At 37.9% G+C, this 17,560-nt stretch overlaps 1 protein-coding gene across 7 annotated transcripts in view; it reads right to left on the bottom strand.

Annotated features, from left to right (window-relative positions):
* Window positions 1-2,451: 2,451 nt before the first annotated feature.
* The window catches only part of bma (SCY1-like protein bma), a 51,696-nt gene continuing 36,587 nt past the window's right edge, over window positions 2,452-17,560 (bottom strand). The window contains exons 6-15 of one of the 7 annotated variants that reach the window (XM_028316956.1): window positions 16,140-16,263; window positions 14,013-14,158; window positions 13,500-13,665; window positions 12,496-12,745; window positions 12,149-12,285; window positions 11,610-11,868; window positions 11,089-11,348; window positions 10,817-10,885; window positions 9,248-9,385; window positions 2,452-6,516 (exon numbers count right to left, since the gene is read on the bottom strand). In XM_028316956.1, coding sequence (XP_028172757.1) covers window positions 6,490-6,516; window positions 9,248-9,385; window positions 10,817-10,885; window positions 11,089-11,348; window positions 11,610-11,868; window positions 12,149-12,285; window positions 12,496-12,745; window positions 13,500-13,665; window positions 14,013-14,158; window positions 16,140-16,263 — 1,576 coding nt within the window. In that variant the 3' untranslated portion in view covers window positions 2,452-6,489. Of the gene's footprint in view, window positions 9,386-10,816; window positions 10,886-11,088; window positions 11,349-11,609; window positions 11,869-12,148; window positions 12,286-12,495; window positions 12,746-13,499; window positions 13,666-14,012; window positions 14,159-16,139; window positions 16,264-17,560 lie in introns of all 7 variants that reach the window. The other 6 variants (XM_028316958.1, XM_028316952.1, XM_028316957.1 and 3 more) reach the window with 6 other exon arrangements.

Raw genomic sequence — 17,560 nt, 5'->3', positions numbered from 1 at the left:
GGTACTGAAAATCAGATATACATAAATGCAATTGAGATATTGACCAATATTCCTGAGATAATTATTAACATGAGACTACCGATAGTTGGGTCAACTTCAAGTTAGTAGGCATGAAGAATCGACCGATGTAATGTGCGCATTTTCATACACGTCCATAATATGGATTAACAGTGACAGAAAGTCTGTGGTCTGCGGGGAGACTAAATACTCGTAAGAGGAAAAGTACACGAATCAGTTAAGTAGTTAAGTAAGGCTTCTTTTTCTTCGATTCCTATCTAGCTATTTTGGCAAAATAACCTGTTGACGATTAATAACCCTATACCTTGAAGTGGTTATTCTCCTTAATGGATAGGTACATTTTAATACAAGTTTCATTCAATTCCACTACTTACTTATAAGTTGGACTACGTTATAAGTTATAACTTAGTCCAGATCCGTCATTGAGGTTAGCGGTGCCCAGAAGGCTGGCAGCGTTTCCGCGTTGAATGACGAGGCTTAGACGCTGGCCAAGGTAGATCCCAGCCTTCTGGTCACCGCAAGATTGAATACTTAATTGAAATGCTGGAAAAGCGATTTATAATAAATACCTCTTTATCTTGATCATCTATTAAAGAACAAGAAATGCAAGTGGAGTTCTTAGAATCGTTTTCTAGTTCTGAATGATGTGATAAATTATTAGTATGACTGTATGATACATAATAAAATTAGTTAGGTACATACTTATACGATTTATTTATTTTTCAAGACATTTTCCTATGTTAAAAACCCGATGTATGACAACAATCATACACATAACTAAAACGTTCGTACCTACTTCATGTTAATTAATATTAAAGTCATATAAAATAACCCCCTTTTGAAGTCGGTTAAAAATTAAACAGTATCAAGATCGTTTAATCCAATTTCCCCAGTATTGCACTGAACAAAGTTTATTTTCCCCATTTGCCATGAGATTCTGGTACACCTACTTACTTAAGTATGTAAAATATTATGTAAACGAACTATTAAAAAGTTATGCACCCCTGCTATTCCTTAAGTTCATGACATTTTTCAAGACATTTTGTTTGTTTACTTGGTATCGCTTCTCGTTGGTCGTACATACTTTAGTAGTAGGTACCTATTTTAATAACGGGCTTGCATCGCGATCACGAACCCTTCTGGGTTAGGCAAGTCACTTAAACTTCGGTCTTACGACTTTAGTATACCTACCTCTGTACTCATTTAGAGGTCGACATTGGGCTGCACAAGTCCTGGCTACTAATGAGATACCAGCCGATGAAAGTATGCGGTTATTTTTATATTACAACAGGGAAGCCTGGCCGGTTGTTACCCTCATTAGCCCTCACTAGGATTCGAACCCAGAACAGACAGCAGAGACAATCTGAGGAGTCTGAAACATCGTCCTAACCGTACGCACATACTACATACTATTATCCTGTAATAATATTACTTACCTTACTACAAGTAATATTATAAATGTGAAAGTTGGTAAGAATGAAATGGATGTACCTAGGTAGGCTAAGTTTGTTATATTTCACGCAAACACTACTGTGTGCTTACCATGAGTTTACGTTAGGTGGGTGTGCTCGCTAGCGAGAACGTCAAAAAACGTTATGAAGATTTTATTTCTTGAAAGTAGCCGCTAGGGGGCGCTGCACAATATGTCATACATTTAAATGTCATTTTTTTACGCAGTCGCTAGCGAGCACACCTAACGTAAACTCATGGTAAGCACACTGAACGGATTTTGATGAAACTACAGTATTATTGNTACCGTTATCCACATTTTTTTTTCTAAGTCCGAGCTTTACCTAAGAACCAAGTGACGTACACTAATCTTGGGAGCCGCGCGGGTCAGCTTATATGAGAATTATTGAAGAAATGCTGCCCATTGGCTCAATACAGAGGTTTAAACATAGGTCTGACTCGCGGTCATCATTGTCCGACGCGGCCCGAACGGAAAGTTAAAGTGTCGCCCATCATTGTCCCCCATGGCCCGAACGGAACAGTGCCATTTTTAGGCTGGCAGCGAAGGTGTTAATAATAATAACTATTTAGGCTATTTATTTAGTAATGATCTGTGACACAATTAATTTCACACTGGTGAAGGCGCGGGCAAAAGCTAGTATTTTAATAGGTTAGGTAAGTTTGATTCAATGCACCCATAAAATAAATAAAAATAAGTATAGTAAGTAGGTACATAGCAATGGAATAGATCATGACGTGATTTGCTAAAAATAAGGAAAGCGGGGTTAGGTTAAGCAAGTGAAACAACATTGTAATATTTTACTTGTTTATTATATCTTTAATTTTCTACAATGCCCACGTATACATAAATAGAACGACAATGGATAACATAATTATACGTAATTATAATACGTCTAACTTTCCAGTTTAATATTTACTATTCATCTATGATTAAATCTCCTGTGTGTGATAACATTTAATATAATTAACTATAACATCCATTCTACTGAAATATGTAATTATCTCAAGTTGTTAAATATGTGATTACAATCATTAAGTTACATAAACTGTGTGTTAACATTACATATAATATGATATTGTTGAATAAGTATTTTTAAAATCTATGCAATTAAGAGTGGATTAATATTCACTTGACATTAACATTCACATGCAGAATAACTTTGTATTTTATAATATATTTTTCAATTTTATGAGTGGATCGTTCTTCTACTACTATATTAATATGTTTACATCCATTAAATCGAAAATTTTATAGGAAATGTAGGGATACAGTGAGAGTAGAAGATCTTAGAATGATATGTTAGAACTTTCAAATAATAGTAAGTAAATGAATGACCGAAGTCTGTTGTTCCGAATGTATTGAGTCGACATAGGTACTTTAATTCAGTACAAATTAAATGTAAGGCAACATTTCCAATATTTAACAGGGGTAGAATGATTAAAAACAGTAAATATCTATAGTCAACCCGATTGTAAGCTCAACCACAATAGCCTAAAAGTCTTTTTGTGAAGAATTTCATACATATTAAGCGGTAAGGAATTAGAAAGAGCCTATAAAAGTATTGTCGAATATCATATTATCTTATCTATATTATGAAGTCAAGTTAGAGAAGTTCTAATTTCACAGAGAGATCACAAGATAGCACAATATTTGATAAAATGCTAATATATTTTAATCTAGATAAGTTACAGTAGGAAGGTTTAGTATAGGTATACCTTAGAATCACATCGAGTAAACATTTTAAAAGGTAAATTTGAATATAAGTTTTAGGGCACACACAATAATATCAGTTACCTAACACTGAGCAAACGCCACAACCCGTAGAAGAGTGAATGCAAGATACTTGAGTGGTCGATTGCAACGATGCGATAAGGTGAGGTGGGCAAGGTTACAAATCAAAATAATATCAAACTGTCCAGCTTACTTTTCTTTTTCACGAAGACACACATGCCTTTAAGTTATGATTTCCATGTAAACGATAGTTAGTTTGCAAGTTACATTTTATTTTTCACCTCCTCGTCATTAGGCGACTCCGATCTTTAAGCATTCTTTCTCCAGCCATACACTCCACTATCCTACATCACATTCACTTACAGTGCTATAAGTTGATAGATTTTATAAATATGTAATTCATTTAAAGAAAATCAGGTTAATTTGACTTATGATACATATAATAGACTATAAAATATATGTACATTTTATAAGATATTATAATAGCAACAATAAAGGCAAAGGTTCTTCAGGACAAGTTTACAACATCAATATAAATACTTAATATATATTTTATACTTCCATAGACGTTGAGTACCTATCACCTTATCTCAACCTCTAATGGCTTATCTCTACTTCTCACTTTCTGGACTTCCTTAAAGATACGTAGATACCATTTCAATGAGTGTGTGCTCCATGCTATATAAAAATACAGAAGCTGTTGTTCAACAATCATAAATATTTTTTTAAATATGTTTTTTAAAATATGTTCTTTTCTTTTCAATTCGTATTTTTATATCTTTAAATGCTCTGTATATAATATGTAACGACATAAAATCAAACATTTCGATAAAATTTATAGAGATAAGTAAGTAATAATTCTACTTTTTTAATGACGAACAATCTTTTTAAAATTTGAATAAACTTTTCACAAATATTAACAAAACGTATATTTTTCACGACTTACTCGTACAGTCGGATTGTAAACTGTATTTGATTTGTTATAAAACAGGTACTTACTCATTAGCTCATTCGTGATATTGTTCGCAACACCTTGCACCATGCAGTCTAAAGAATTACCTAAGTACATTGTGCACTTCCTTGGTGAGTGCCTACTCACTCACAGAGGAGGTTTAAGTGTATAGAGTGATACCATGCTAGTTTCTTCAACAACAGTTTGGTACTTCAAAATATTTTCAAAAATATACCGTACCACATAGGCTACGGTAGGTCTAAATGGGTTCAGTTTTTTTTTTCAAGATTTGATATGCATGACATGTGGTAAATCGTGGTCAAAGTATTGTTTAATATCCCGCCACGCCCATGTCGCCCATTTACTTTTCTTTGCCTAACGATGAGTTTAATTTCAAATTATTTTATAGTGCCTTCGTTCGCAAAGCCGCTTCGACGGCAACATCCCATTTATTATCTAAATTCATCATTCACACGATGATTTATGATATTTAAAAAAGTCGCATAATCCAAATCAATATTCTCCAAAAGACTATGTAATAAATATTCTATTTTAAAAACAATAGGCACTTTGTTCCTGAATAAAATAATATCGTATCATCTAATTTCAAATTCAAATCAAATAGTTTCATATTACTATTAATTTACATCCTAAGTAAAATAGATACTTATACAATTTATTAGCATTTGGCATCTTTTAAGTACGGATTGACACATTCACCGCACGTCGAAGTCCATAAAATCGTTACGTTCCCACAATGAGTTTATTTGCCACTCATAGCGTTATATTTAAATGTAAATTATAAAATAAGTAGGTAATAAAAGTTATAATTTTAGTTCCTGACCCATATTGCATAATGTGTATAGGCAATGACGTCAGCGCAAGAGTAGGAATAGATCACTGAGTCATGGACGAAAGTTTTCATAAACTCTTAAAAAATTATGGTGTTGCTATGTAACTTCAATTCTATTCTCTGGTGTTCAACCTAAAAAATGCTTGATTTTCTAAAAAGCAACATTGACTGTTGCTTATATTAATGAAACAGGCCCAGAGCCCGGTAATTTGACCTCGCTTATGGTGTAATGTAACGGGTACCTAAATAATTCAATCATAGTTATGATTCCCTCAAGATTTTGAATAATGTATTAGCTTTATGATGTCTACAAAGTACCACAGTTTAGGGAGAAACATGAGGGTAGATAGTCAGCTCGTATCGCGTGTCCATCGATCGTCCTTCTCTAGGTAGAGACATTTTGTTCTTAGAATTTTAAAACTTAGTGCACGACAAGCGACGTAAGTTTCGTGAAGGGGTGCTGAATGAAATTGCTGAAATGACTTGATACCTATTTTAAGTTTAGAGCCTTTTCGCACTAGCTATTTGGCCGGCGATTTTTGGTGAGCTGAGACCGCGACGTGCACAAGACATATCGCCGCAATCATCAACAAATCGTGGCGATATAACGACGAGTTCGTCGCGATCTCACCTCTCCTGAAATTGCCTGAAAATTATAATGTAAAAAGGCTAAGTTGCTGTTCTGAAATCGTATAGTAACACGGATTTAGGTCTTTACATATTTCCAGGATGTTGTCGGAAATATTATTTTGAAGGGTACATGTAAATAACAGTGTGACCTGTGATGATTTTAAGAAATTAGTGCAGTTCAACTACAAAAATCACAATTAGTACACAAAGATATGTTTCTTTCTAACAACTCTACGAAATAGTACTAAATTAATACTATTTAGATAAAGAAACAAAGAAAAATATCTATCAAATTGATACATTAAATAAAATAGTAACTATTGGAGTTGAATTACGAAGGTTCCCAAAAGCTAATACAGGACAAGCCCTGTCTTTATCTGTACCCTTCACTGTCATAGAGCAGCTCTACGAGTTATCGAGTCATTCAAGCATGATCGAGTTTGAGAAACGAAAATATGTAGGTAAACAAAAAAATTTGGTGTATCCACAGTCAACATGCATTGCATTCTTATAAACTTCAAATCTTAAAACAGTGTCATTTTGTCAGTTCTACTTTAGTTGTCATGTCATAACGCATCTATTCCTGCATTTAGGCCGATGCATACACTAACCGTACTGCTACTGAGGAGGATATTGCGTTAAATAATTTTGATTTAATTGTATTAAAGATAGAAGCTCATGTAATAAGTGAGGATATTAGGTGCGCATGGCGTCGACGCGCGTCGGGCGCAGAGGCCTGCCGGGACCGGCGGGCGGGCCGGCGGGCCGGTGGTGCGTCGCTAGCGCCAACTCGCTCCGTTTACGCTACGCGCTCTAACGTTAATCAAATTCTCTTTACGTACGCCCGGAAAACAGCTGGTACTGCAAGCAACCACAAATAAAAGTGATTAAAACAAGCGCGTGCGAGGCCGGAGGTCGCTGCTGCCGCCGGCCCGCTGCCCGCTACACTAAAGTCAGCGCCACGAGAAGCTACATTCTGCCGAATGGTTTCCCTGATTTTATGAAAAACTAATTCAGTTGAAACATTAACAAAAAGTACAAAAGAAAAAATCCCGGCGGTGTGAACTAGTTTCTTTATAAATGGTAATTTTGTTTCGATTTCTGTAAGTATGCTATTATTGAACACGCTCCGTAGAGTTTGGAGCAAAACCACTGAAATCAAGTCCATGTTGGTCTTACAATATTACATACTAAATCAAGTTTGGTTAAAATTAGAAATTTGTATTTTGAGTGTAATTTCAGTTGTTAATATTAGACAGACACTAAAATTTTTCGTTTCTCGTGACGCGGACTTTACTCTACGAAGCTCTACGGTCTACGCTACGTGAACTTTATGCTTCTATACGAAAAAACTATTATCTTGCAAACTACGAATTTAACAATGCCAAATCGGAACTTGTAAAATAAACGGGACAAGGTCTACGCTAAGGTACTTGACTCGAACTCGACCGATCGAATGCGCTATTGAGGGTCTATGGTGGGACCAAGGACTCACCGGGACTGGTGTAGTCCTGACCCACCGCTCAAATACATGCCATTCCAAACAATATCAAGAAGATTAGTGACCAATGGAAATGCAAATTAACGAAACTGAAGTCAAAACGTGGTGTTGCAGTCTGGACAGAATGATTATGATGCTCCCTAGTAGCAATAAAAAAGTTATACACATTTACCTGGTCACATTGTAAAATGTCTCTGTCAAAATTATTTAGTAGAGCTGGCCACTGGAACAGGAGCAAACAATTCAAAAACAATTGAAGGTTTTATCGTTATTGAAATCTCCTGGATAGGCTCATGAGGCACAGAAAAAAAATAAGGGTAGGTCAGAGGTGGGGGTAATACTTTATTCGATTTTGAGACAAAAGTGTTTTAAATTATTTGCGGTTTACCTGGAAACCGGTGGATATTTTGATGAACTGCTTGCTTCCTTGGGCGCTCTGTATAACTTTTAGAGGCTGCTATGCTGGGAGCATTTATCTTGGTAGGTATAGTGCAATCATGGTCAGTACTAAATTCAACCATCGCAGGATGGTCGGTGCTGAGACACGTAACTCGTTGAGTATTAAACCATTTTGCACGTGGAGTTAGTTTAAATAGTCAGTTCAACTGGGCAGGTCATTTTCGTCACAATAACTAGCGACAATTGCCGAGTGCCAATTAATTTTCAATATGGTACTTCTTGGCTTGATGGATCGTCAATTTTATGTCAGTGGTTGTATATCTTTCGGGGAAGTTTGGAATCGGAGGGTGGGGACCGGGTGCTGTATCGTAGATTAGGAAAGACCTATGCCAAATTATTTTTCAGGATAATGAGAATGCCAATCATAGACATAGGTCAGCAAATTTTTCGCGGATAAAGGTAGTTAGAGGAATTGGACTGGTGAGTGCGAACATTACCTTGCTAGACAATACCAGCTATTTCACAAATATTTTAAGATGTTACTTAACAATACGTGTATTGTAATAATCTTGAAGGAACCAAAAATCTAATTAGCTACATCTGTTTATTTATAACTAAATACAAGCTAAATGTTTGTAATGTAATGTTAATGAAAATTGAGTGTAGGTAGGTATACCAACGATGAATCAGAGGCTAAAAGTCTGAACTTATACAATAACCTGGCTGTAAACACGAATCAGAACATTTGGTACTCTCTGTACTGTCACTTACATCTCTCTACCTGTTTCAGCATTCAGAAAGTATATTCCATCAGTGTTTCACTGCATGACTTCATTACGTATACTTCATAAACCCTATGGATGTGACCTCAATTTTTTTTATATTTTTACAAGTTGGCACGTTAACCTTCTTTTCTTCTTTAAAGCCATTGAAACTCAAGGCTGTCAAGTTAAAGTATATATATTTTATATTTTAATTATATAAATATATAATAATATAGATGATTATAATAACAGAAGAGGTTAATTTCTTATTAATATTTTTAACGTAGTATCTATTCATATTACAATACCATTATCACAGCACCACTATACAACTTCTCGCTGTATACTACCATTTGGTACTTAACATTCTTTATTGTTATGTTTTAACTTCCGTTACTCGAAATTTAAAGAACATTTGGACATCATTTATTTTCCATGATCGAAGTTGAGAGTGATATGTCCACAATACCCATTAAAGCTCTACAATCCCTTTTTCATAAATCTGGCATACTTTCCGAAATGATGGTTATGTTCCGTAAGCGAAATTAGTCTCCATAAACAAGTATAACAGAAAGTCTCCGTAGAATAAAATGACAGATCTTTTCTCTAAAAGAATAGTCGCAAATAAATCTAATGTTAAATACAACATCGATAGTGATAAACTACTAAACATACAAGGGTCGGACGGGGATCGCCATTGCAGGCAGAACTGTTACAAAAGCGAGAAGATCGGAGACGGTTAGAGTGTCCACGGAGCGTCGCTGGCGGGCGCGGGCGTTTAGCGCATCAGAGTGATATTGAGCGAGGGGCACTTGCGGACGGTGTGCTGGAGCGCGCTGTACCCGGCAGCCGTGGCGCCCTGGAGCGCGCTCCAGTGCGGGGAGTGGTGGTGCGACCCGCCATGCGAGCCCACCGGCAGATGTCTTACCATGCCGCTGCTCAGCTGCTGCAGCAGCCCGGAGCCCTGCGAGTTGCTCATGGCCGACGGGCGCCGCGAGCGGATCGACTGCATCGACGACGTCAGCAGGAACGGCACGCTCGACGAAGTGTTCGGCATCGAACCGCCCTATGCCGCACATAAACAATCACGTTAGTCGAGTTAAACCACAGCACATGCAGATTCTTGAGATATCTTAAAAAAATATGCAAAATTTTGAATAAATAATTATGAAAATGTTGTTGCTGCCAATTCAAAAAACGGTTGGTGGTGTAATGAGATAAAAATTAATGTCCCGAAATGATAGCGTCCCTCCAGTTTAGTCAGGAAACCAATTACCGTTTATTTCTCTCATAAAAATAAAGTTATAGCTAGTTACTTAAAAATAGTACCTATAGCCATTAGTAGCTTAACTACTGCATGCCTTATAAGGTACGTATCATCAGCATTTAAAGCGTGTTGGGCATTTGAAAACTTCTCGTGATTCAGAAATACTTAGCTAATCTACTGATGGTTTATCACGGAGATGTTGCCGTCAATGAGAGAAAGGTTTGTTTTTGTAATGTGTAATTTTGTCAGTGAAAATATACCAATCGGTTTCTTAGGTTTGGTTATAGGCAACATCTTAGTGCAGCGATATACAAACAGTTGAATGATTGATACAGCGAACAGAGGTATGTCTGCGTGGTCCTGCGCGGGCGCAGCGCACGCAAGAGAGGAACCATACTCACGATCATGCTCCGTGCAAGCTGCGTAGAAGAACAAATAGCAACAGTGAATGAGACAGCGTTTAACGTTCGGCGTACCGCCTTTATGATGGGAAAGGATGAAATTCTTACTTACGATTCAATCTCGCACATTAAACATTTAACATTTACATCTTGAACTGTTACATTTATACGAGTACTACACCTAGCGAGCGTTTCACAAATATCAAAGTCACATCAGTGGTGTTGAATCAAAATTTGGACAATTTGGAAAAGTATACTTAATTTTCAAACTTGTGTTAGCTGGAATATGTAAAGCCAATTGATAGACAAACGGTGTTTCGTGGTTACGTTAGGTAGACAACACCGATTCGGGAGGGATCACCGCTGGTGCACACTTGCAGTTGGACACATCGAACAGCCTACGGGAGGGAGCGGGAGGCACTACTCTCCCGGTCCCTTGCACACAGTCGTCGCGATAAGGCGCACATGCATCGCGGTACTTCACAAGACAGTAATAGAACATGCACCACTTCATTTTCCTTGAAGGTTGCCGGTATCAGTCGTCTCGCAGGAGTGGAAGTAATAGCGTTCAGTACGATGCAATGGTAAGGTCTAATGATTGGATAGAGACAGTTCGCTGTGATACAACTCCAACCAGGTTCGTGCAGATGTGAGTGTGTGGTAATGGTGTGAATGATGAGACACTATCTCCCCCAGTCGGTGTGGGAACAAGACGCAACCGCAGAAGAATATAGACCACATCAATGTGAAGCCGTTCCAAGTCGACATTCAATAGAGGGTTCGGGGAGGTCACGCAGCCAGGCTGTCGAACTGGATGCACATCACTTACGACGCTGTGCGAAGCCGACGGCACGGACAGGCTCGAGCCTGAGCCGCCGCGTCCCCTGTACTGGTAGCCCTGTCAAAACAAGCACTGTCACTACACTGTGTAACTTCACAAGACTCCATCGCACACCATTGTTCACAAGAGCACTGGCACCACTGTCCACTTTCACCAGTCTGTTCGGCTCAAGTTCACAGTTTATTTAAACTTGTAACAATGTAAGTGTGTTTGTGTCAAATACAAAAGTGTGTGGTGCAAAGAGGAGAGATGTAACTTACAGTCGGCGGCGAGAGATTCACCGCGGATCCACGGCGCTCCTGGGGCCCGATGCTGGAGTGGCGGCGCGTGGGCAGGCCGGAGTTACCTCCCGGGGTCCCACCGGGGGACGAGGCGCAGGAGGGCGCGATGCGGATCTTGGGCGTCATCAGAGTGTTGTCCGACAGGCGGCGGTTGGGGAACGCGCTCGCCACGCGCAAGAAGTTGTTATCATTGCTGTTAGAGTTGGAAGAGCCGAAGAACCATTGGCCGATTCCAGTGCCTGTAGTCGGATATATTGATGCGATGAGTATTGAATAGCGTAAATAAGATAGATATTATGTCTTAGAAGGAATGCTGACCCCAGTTATTGAAAGAACAATAACCTACCTGCCTCATTTAGGTATATTTATTCCTGTTTAGTGATTCCTATTCCATTAAAAGTCTATAAAGAAGCATAGTTTTGACAGATCATTAAAGTTTACAGTGTCTTCTTGCTAATTAGAGGCGTGTCTGTGACTGCTGTTTTGTTTCAGATACTTACTCTTGAATCCCCCGCCCACGCTGGTAGAGGGCGCGGTGGTAGCAGTGACAGAGTTCTTGCGAGCCATGTCCTCGGCGCTGGAGGTCTTGCGCTGCTCCACGCGCAGGTTGGGGATGTTGAAGGGCGGCACCGTCATGTTGTCGGTGCTCATCTGGTGGCGCAGCGGGCGGTGGCGCTCCGGGCTCGGCAGCGTCAAGCTGTCCAGCTTCAGCTTGTAGCGCTGGTTATGGTCGATATTGTCCAGCATATCGTACAAGATCTGTGACGCAAACCAGTTCAGTAAGAACGAATATCTCCAGATAAACTAACTTCAACGCTTCAATAACAATCGAAATGATTACATCGGAATTTGTATTTTGTATGTATTTTGATTAGCAGAGTCGCATACAACACCATGGTCGTGGATGTGCGTGATCATAGCTCATGCAACTCTGCAGAAATCTCGAATATTAAACAAAAAAGTACATGATCTTAATTCCGATATGAATTACTATAAGAAAAACTTCAATGGTTTACTAAAAGACTCCGCAAGTAACTACCTCCATCAAGTTAGTGAACTGATCAATGCTCAGTGCCGGGTTGATGGTCTGAGGGGCCAGCGCTGGAATCATCTTGGTGGCCATAACATTGGTTGTCAAACCGAATTTCCTCTCCATAAGCATCGACTTGTAAAGTTCTGGAATGAATGGCACAGTTGATATTTTCAACAAGTTTAAGTTTAATTTCGCTTAGCAATTGTCGAAATTCGCATTGAAACTTTTGAAGTTCGCACAGCGATAAATGCTCGACGGTCGCTGTTGCTCTGACTTCGCAAAAACGTCTTAACATGAATCAAAGCGAATATTATGAACAGTGTCAAAATATTTTATTTGGAGTCGATACTTACTAACAACGCGAGTGATTATATCAGGATCACTGAGACGCATGCTCAGGAGAGTCGGAATCACTTGCTCCAGGATGTGGTTCCTCTCGAGACGGCACAGGATCTTCTCGTAGAAGCCCAGAATAAGGCTGATGATCTTGACATCGCTCTGGTTTTTCTCGAGCAGAATCTTCACCTTTGCCAACACAATCCCGTGTAAGGACTTGTCATCGATGTAATCAGAAATATTCTGCATAGCTATCAGGGATGCAGTCTGTAATGTAAAATGAAAAAATAGTAACTACCTACTTTTACTTTTTCCCATTTTTCCATTTTTTGCAACAAATGCACTAAAAGCGTCCAGAAGCCAATGGTCCCAAGAAAAAATCTATGTAATTTTTAAAAGTGATACGATAATTTTAAAAAGTACAAATTGAATTAGCATGTTAATTTGAAATTAATTGAATCTGAAAATGACTAGGTACGGTTTTTAACGTTTAAATTCTTTAACAAAAAGTACTACAAAAATCCTGTAACAGTCCAATTAGATTAAATATTCTACAGTGCTTTTAACGTTTTGCCTTAGGCTAATGCTATGACCATAGTGAAATAAAAATCGTTCATTTAAACAGTGAAATGTTTTTACACGAAGTGTGAAGTAGGTCAGGGATTCGAAAAAATTTTCAAACGCGCTAAAAGAATAATTTATTATTTGTTACAAAAAATGTTTTCGTTTTTTATTACTTAATAGCATAGCAATTTTTGCACTGCGTGGATCCTTTAGACAAACTAGTAATAAGGTTTAGCTGTGTACAGTTAATCAATCATGTATAATATAGTAAATCATTAGCAGCAATATATCAACCGTCTTTGTAGTGTCTTTTCCCCTCGTTGGAACCTTCGGCACTATTATTGATTTATTGACCGTGAGGTAGGTTCTTTTCCTACCTCAGCACCTTAATTGCATCTACTATCACCTTTAATGTTCCTGTCTGATTTTGTTTAAAACCCATGAAAGTGACCTTTACCTGAATCTGGTTGGTGTTATTATCAAGCGCGGTGAAGAGCAACGGCATGACGTCATAAGTGACCTCATCGGGCTGGCACTTTTTCGTCACAACGTGCAAGTTCTCAAGCATGGTCACCGTGGCTTGCACGCTCTTCGGTGAGTTCATCAAGCTCCTGAAAATTTTGCTGAGCGATAATTGACATATAGGAGGCCATTTCGGATACGCTAGATTGCACCACGAACCCTCTTTTGGGTTCAGGATGCTACATTACAATATTTGAAGACAATATAATAAATTTTAGATGTTACATCAAACAAGCAAGAGTTAAGAACTTAAGAGTATGGACAATAATAAATAAGTATGTGACTTAAAAAGGCGCCCAGCGGGAGGAACCAGTAACAAAACTTGACTTTTCAAAAGTATCACAGCAGATTTATAATCCAGAATTCGACTCTGCGAAAGGTTCTAATGTTCTGTTTCTGAATTTGAAAATTCTTGGTCCCTAATGAAAGTCAAGTTTAGCAGTCTTACTTCAGAGTCGGGAGCACGTAGGTGGAGAACTCATCGGGCGAGGCCTCGTTGGTGAGCCAGATGATGGGCATCAGCACAGCGGCCAGGACCTCGGCTGTGCGCACCTCCAGCTGTAGGGCTGGCCACACGTGCTGCCAGCGCAACTTCTGCAAGTCACCAGGCATACCTTTCGACTCTCTTTCATGATTTTTCTAAGCCATATGTTTGGCAGTCGAATGACTACTGAACGACTTAACTTTATTATGGTCGACCGACTAACTCATCTTGTAGAAAGAAGTTCAAAATTGAAGACTTTGTTTTGTTAAATCTATCTATCTATCTTGATCCCAAGATAAAATTAGCAGAGAAAGTTGCTTATAAAAAAATTTCGATTTGTAATTTTAATATCTAATAGCAATATTTCTCACTTCCAGCTACCTACTACCTCACTTTTTGCTAATTTGCCCTAGACATTAGGTACCTTGGTAAAATTATCCACTTCTGGTTAGAAGTTACGTAACATGTCGCTTTTTTGTAAACGCATTGCTTCATAATCTTTCATAATTTTCATTCGTTGCTACCAGGTTGGCTTCTAAACGAATATCCTATTGAATTTGAAACTCAAATTTCCACTTGAATACTGAAAGATACTCTATTTCAGAACAAGTAGGTAAACGCTTGGCTTAACCTCTACGATCCGGAGTATTTTAATTAAAATACTGATGTGGATATTTTTTAATCCCTATCGACGATCTTTAGACAACGAGCGAGGTAATTAAGAGCAGTTAAGATCATCGACTTAGGTATTTATGAAGCACGAGAGCTGTTTAAGCCGTCAAATTACGATTTAAATAAAACGTAATTTATTTTTGGTCTTTATTATTTACGGCTTAAAGTTGTAGTCAGTGAACCATATTTATTACAACATTATTTAAATGTGACCTATAATGATTAAGATACGTACTATTGAAGATACCTTTACACTGAGTCTTCTCCTGGAATTAAAGATTCCAAAATGCTCCTACTACATACTTACACACAAATCTCCTTTGCTTGATAAACGTGAATTTGACGTGATCATTTGCAGTATGTTTAACCCATTTGTACCTATTACGTGGCCTCTTAAACCCTTTGAAGGTAATAAATCACTTGCTTTTACAAAGCACAGGTTCAATGACAGCTTAATTAAACGGCAAATTCTTACCAGCCTCGGGCCTAGCCCATCAAAGGTAAAGTCTATCTAGTCCAAGTACGTAGTTAGCAGTGAATGACACTTGATAGTTGCTTTCACTTTGTCTCGTTAAGTGGAAATCAAAGAGTTAACTGTAAGACATTTCTATTTCACTAAATACGTACACTCGTGGCGATGCTGGATTCTGAAATATGGAGTCACACATTTTTAGACAGAGAAATTGTTTACAGTAAAATTAATGAACAAAGTCATTAGTTATCACGAAACAAAACAGAAACTTCTAGAAACAGTACCTACTGTTTCTAGAAGTTTCTGTTACTGTCTGTAACTACCTAGTTAGGTACCTTAATGCTAGTAACATTACATACGACAACTTTTGGAGTAAGAAAGTATTTATTAGCAGTACAGTTTACGTATATTATTATGCGCAAAAAATATTAATTTATTAAAAAAGGTTTCGCTAGTCAGAAGTACGAGTAGGTACTTCTGACTAGCGAAACCTTACCTTCTACTAATATTAATCAAATAAGTATTACGGTAGGTACCGTACGGAAATATTAAAGAAAAACTACCATCACAATAAAATTAAACTAGAATTAATTCGGTATTTCCTCACTCAAAATTCCATGCATCTGCCTCAGAAGTCAGAAGCCATGGGACTGTTTATTGCACGTTTAATTCAGAAAGTTACAATTTTATTAAAGGACGCGTGGCGTTGGAAACGCTAACTACCCTGGACAGACAAAGTGTTAATTGAGAGAATTACTGAGAACTTTGAAAATGAATGGCTTTTTCATCGCTTCGTTGACTACTTTGTAATGAATAGTGGCGCTTAATTGGATGAATTGGCTCTGGTTGAAGGATTATTTACCATGGCGACGTTTCTTTAGAAATTAATAGGATTGTAAATTGTAAAAGAAAATGGAATGAAATATTTTGATAGTTAAAGATCTTACCTTGGGGATGTAGGGCAGAGCATCGATGAGGGTAGTGCGATAGAAGTTGCTCTTCTGGTTGGGATCCTTCATGGTGATTACATCCAGGAACTGCATGGCCTGAATGGCGGGCTCGCTGGCACACCTGATGTAACGAAACACATTTGTAACTTTTTTCTAGACTAATCTCTCTATTTTACTAAAAGTTTGGAAAGAATACTTTTACAAAAGATTAAGCAAAAATATGTTTATTAATATACATCTTGGTAAAAATGCTCTAGGAAAAACTTAGTTCTCTTATCTTTAGGCATTTTAGGCTTTAAGTAGTTGGTGACCTAAGTGTAAAGTTTCCGAGCTGAAATTGTACAATCAAATAAGTACGAATTCCAAAGGAAAGTCAGTACAATAATGGAGGTCTAAGGCAGATTTCCCAAGATCGTAAATAGAAAACAAAAACTTTGCGTTAACGGTTCTGTCGGAATAATACGATCAAACTTCTCAAGTAGTACTTTATGTCGTCTGTGGGTAGATTCTAGATATGTTTAGGACTGAAATTAGCAGTTAAAGTTTCAAGGTTGCGCGCGACCGGCCGAGGGACAGTGGGCTTAGCGCTAAGTTTATAGTTTTACTATACGGGAAAAGTTGTGGTGGCTTAATAGGAAAACTATTGCACCCTGTGTCCGGCGGAGTTATAGCAAGCGAGCGTAGAGGCATTTTATTATTTACTTTCAGAAAGTTTCCTACAAAACGGACCGTCTCATCAAAACTTAAACAACCTGTTGGAACGACGGAGTAAAATTTAAGTCGCGTTTGTAAAAATGTTATTTACGCAGTTTCAGCCTCACGTTGACTCTTTTCATACGTGTCGAAGACCGAAATGTATGTCGTGTAAACAGCAGGAGAGATTGTAAAGAGTGCTGGCACAATTTATTTTGTTGGTTTAAAATAGCTTTCCTTCGAGGCGTTTTGAGTGCAATGGAACCGGCTTTGTTGACGCTGGCGGAATTGCCGAGCAAGTCTCTCTGCAATGGTCCAATTGCTTCAGGTAATATAAAAAATTATCGACACTATTATCCTTATTTATTTATTTTTATTTTTCTTTATTCAGAAAATCACAGCTCTTTATAATAATAATACAAAGAGGTATTTTGGTTCTTACAGCCAATAATGGATTTTATTATTATTAGATACAATCTCGTAAAAATATAAAAATATAGCGTAGGTTGGCGCTGTGAAAGAGATTCGCGTTCAATCTTGCTTCAATGACATGATATCCTTTTAACATGAAGCATTTAGGGATGACTCAAAAGGATTTAATGAAGACCATGTGAACTATAACTATCACTGTACGTTAATTAAATGTACCGCGAGCGTTTTATAGACATGAATATTAGAAGCGAACGAAATGACGTGGTAGTTCCTACTTGGCTCCAAAATCACTG

This window comes from Ostrinia furnacalis, unplaced genomic scaffold (assembly GCF_004193835.3).
Source record: "Ostrinia furnacalis isolate ACB-3 unplaced genomic scaffold, ASM419383v2 OfSCF6000, whole genome shotgun sequence".
Lineage (NCBI taxonomy): Eukaryota > Metazoa > Arthropoda > Insecta > Lepidoptera > Crambidae > Ostrinia > Ostrinia furnacalis.
The sequence above is the reverse complement of the archived record's forward strand: the minus strand, read 5'-3'. Positions and strand labels throughout refer to the sequence as shown.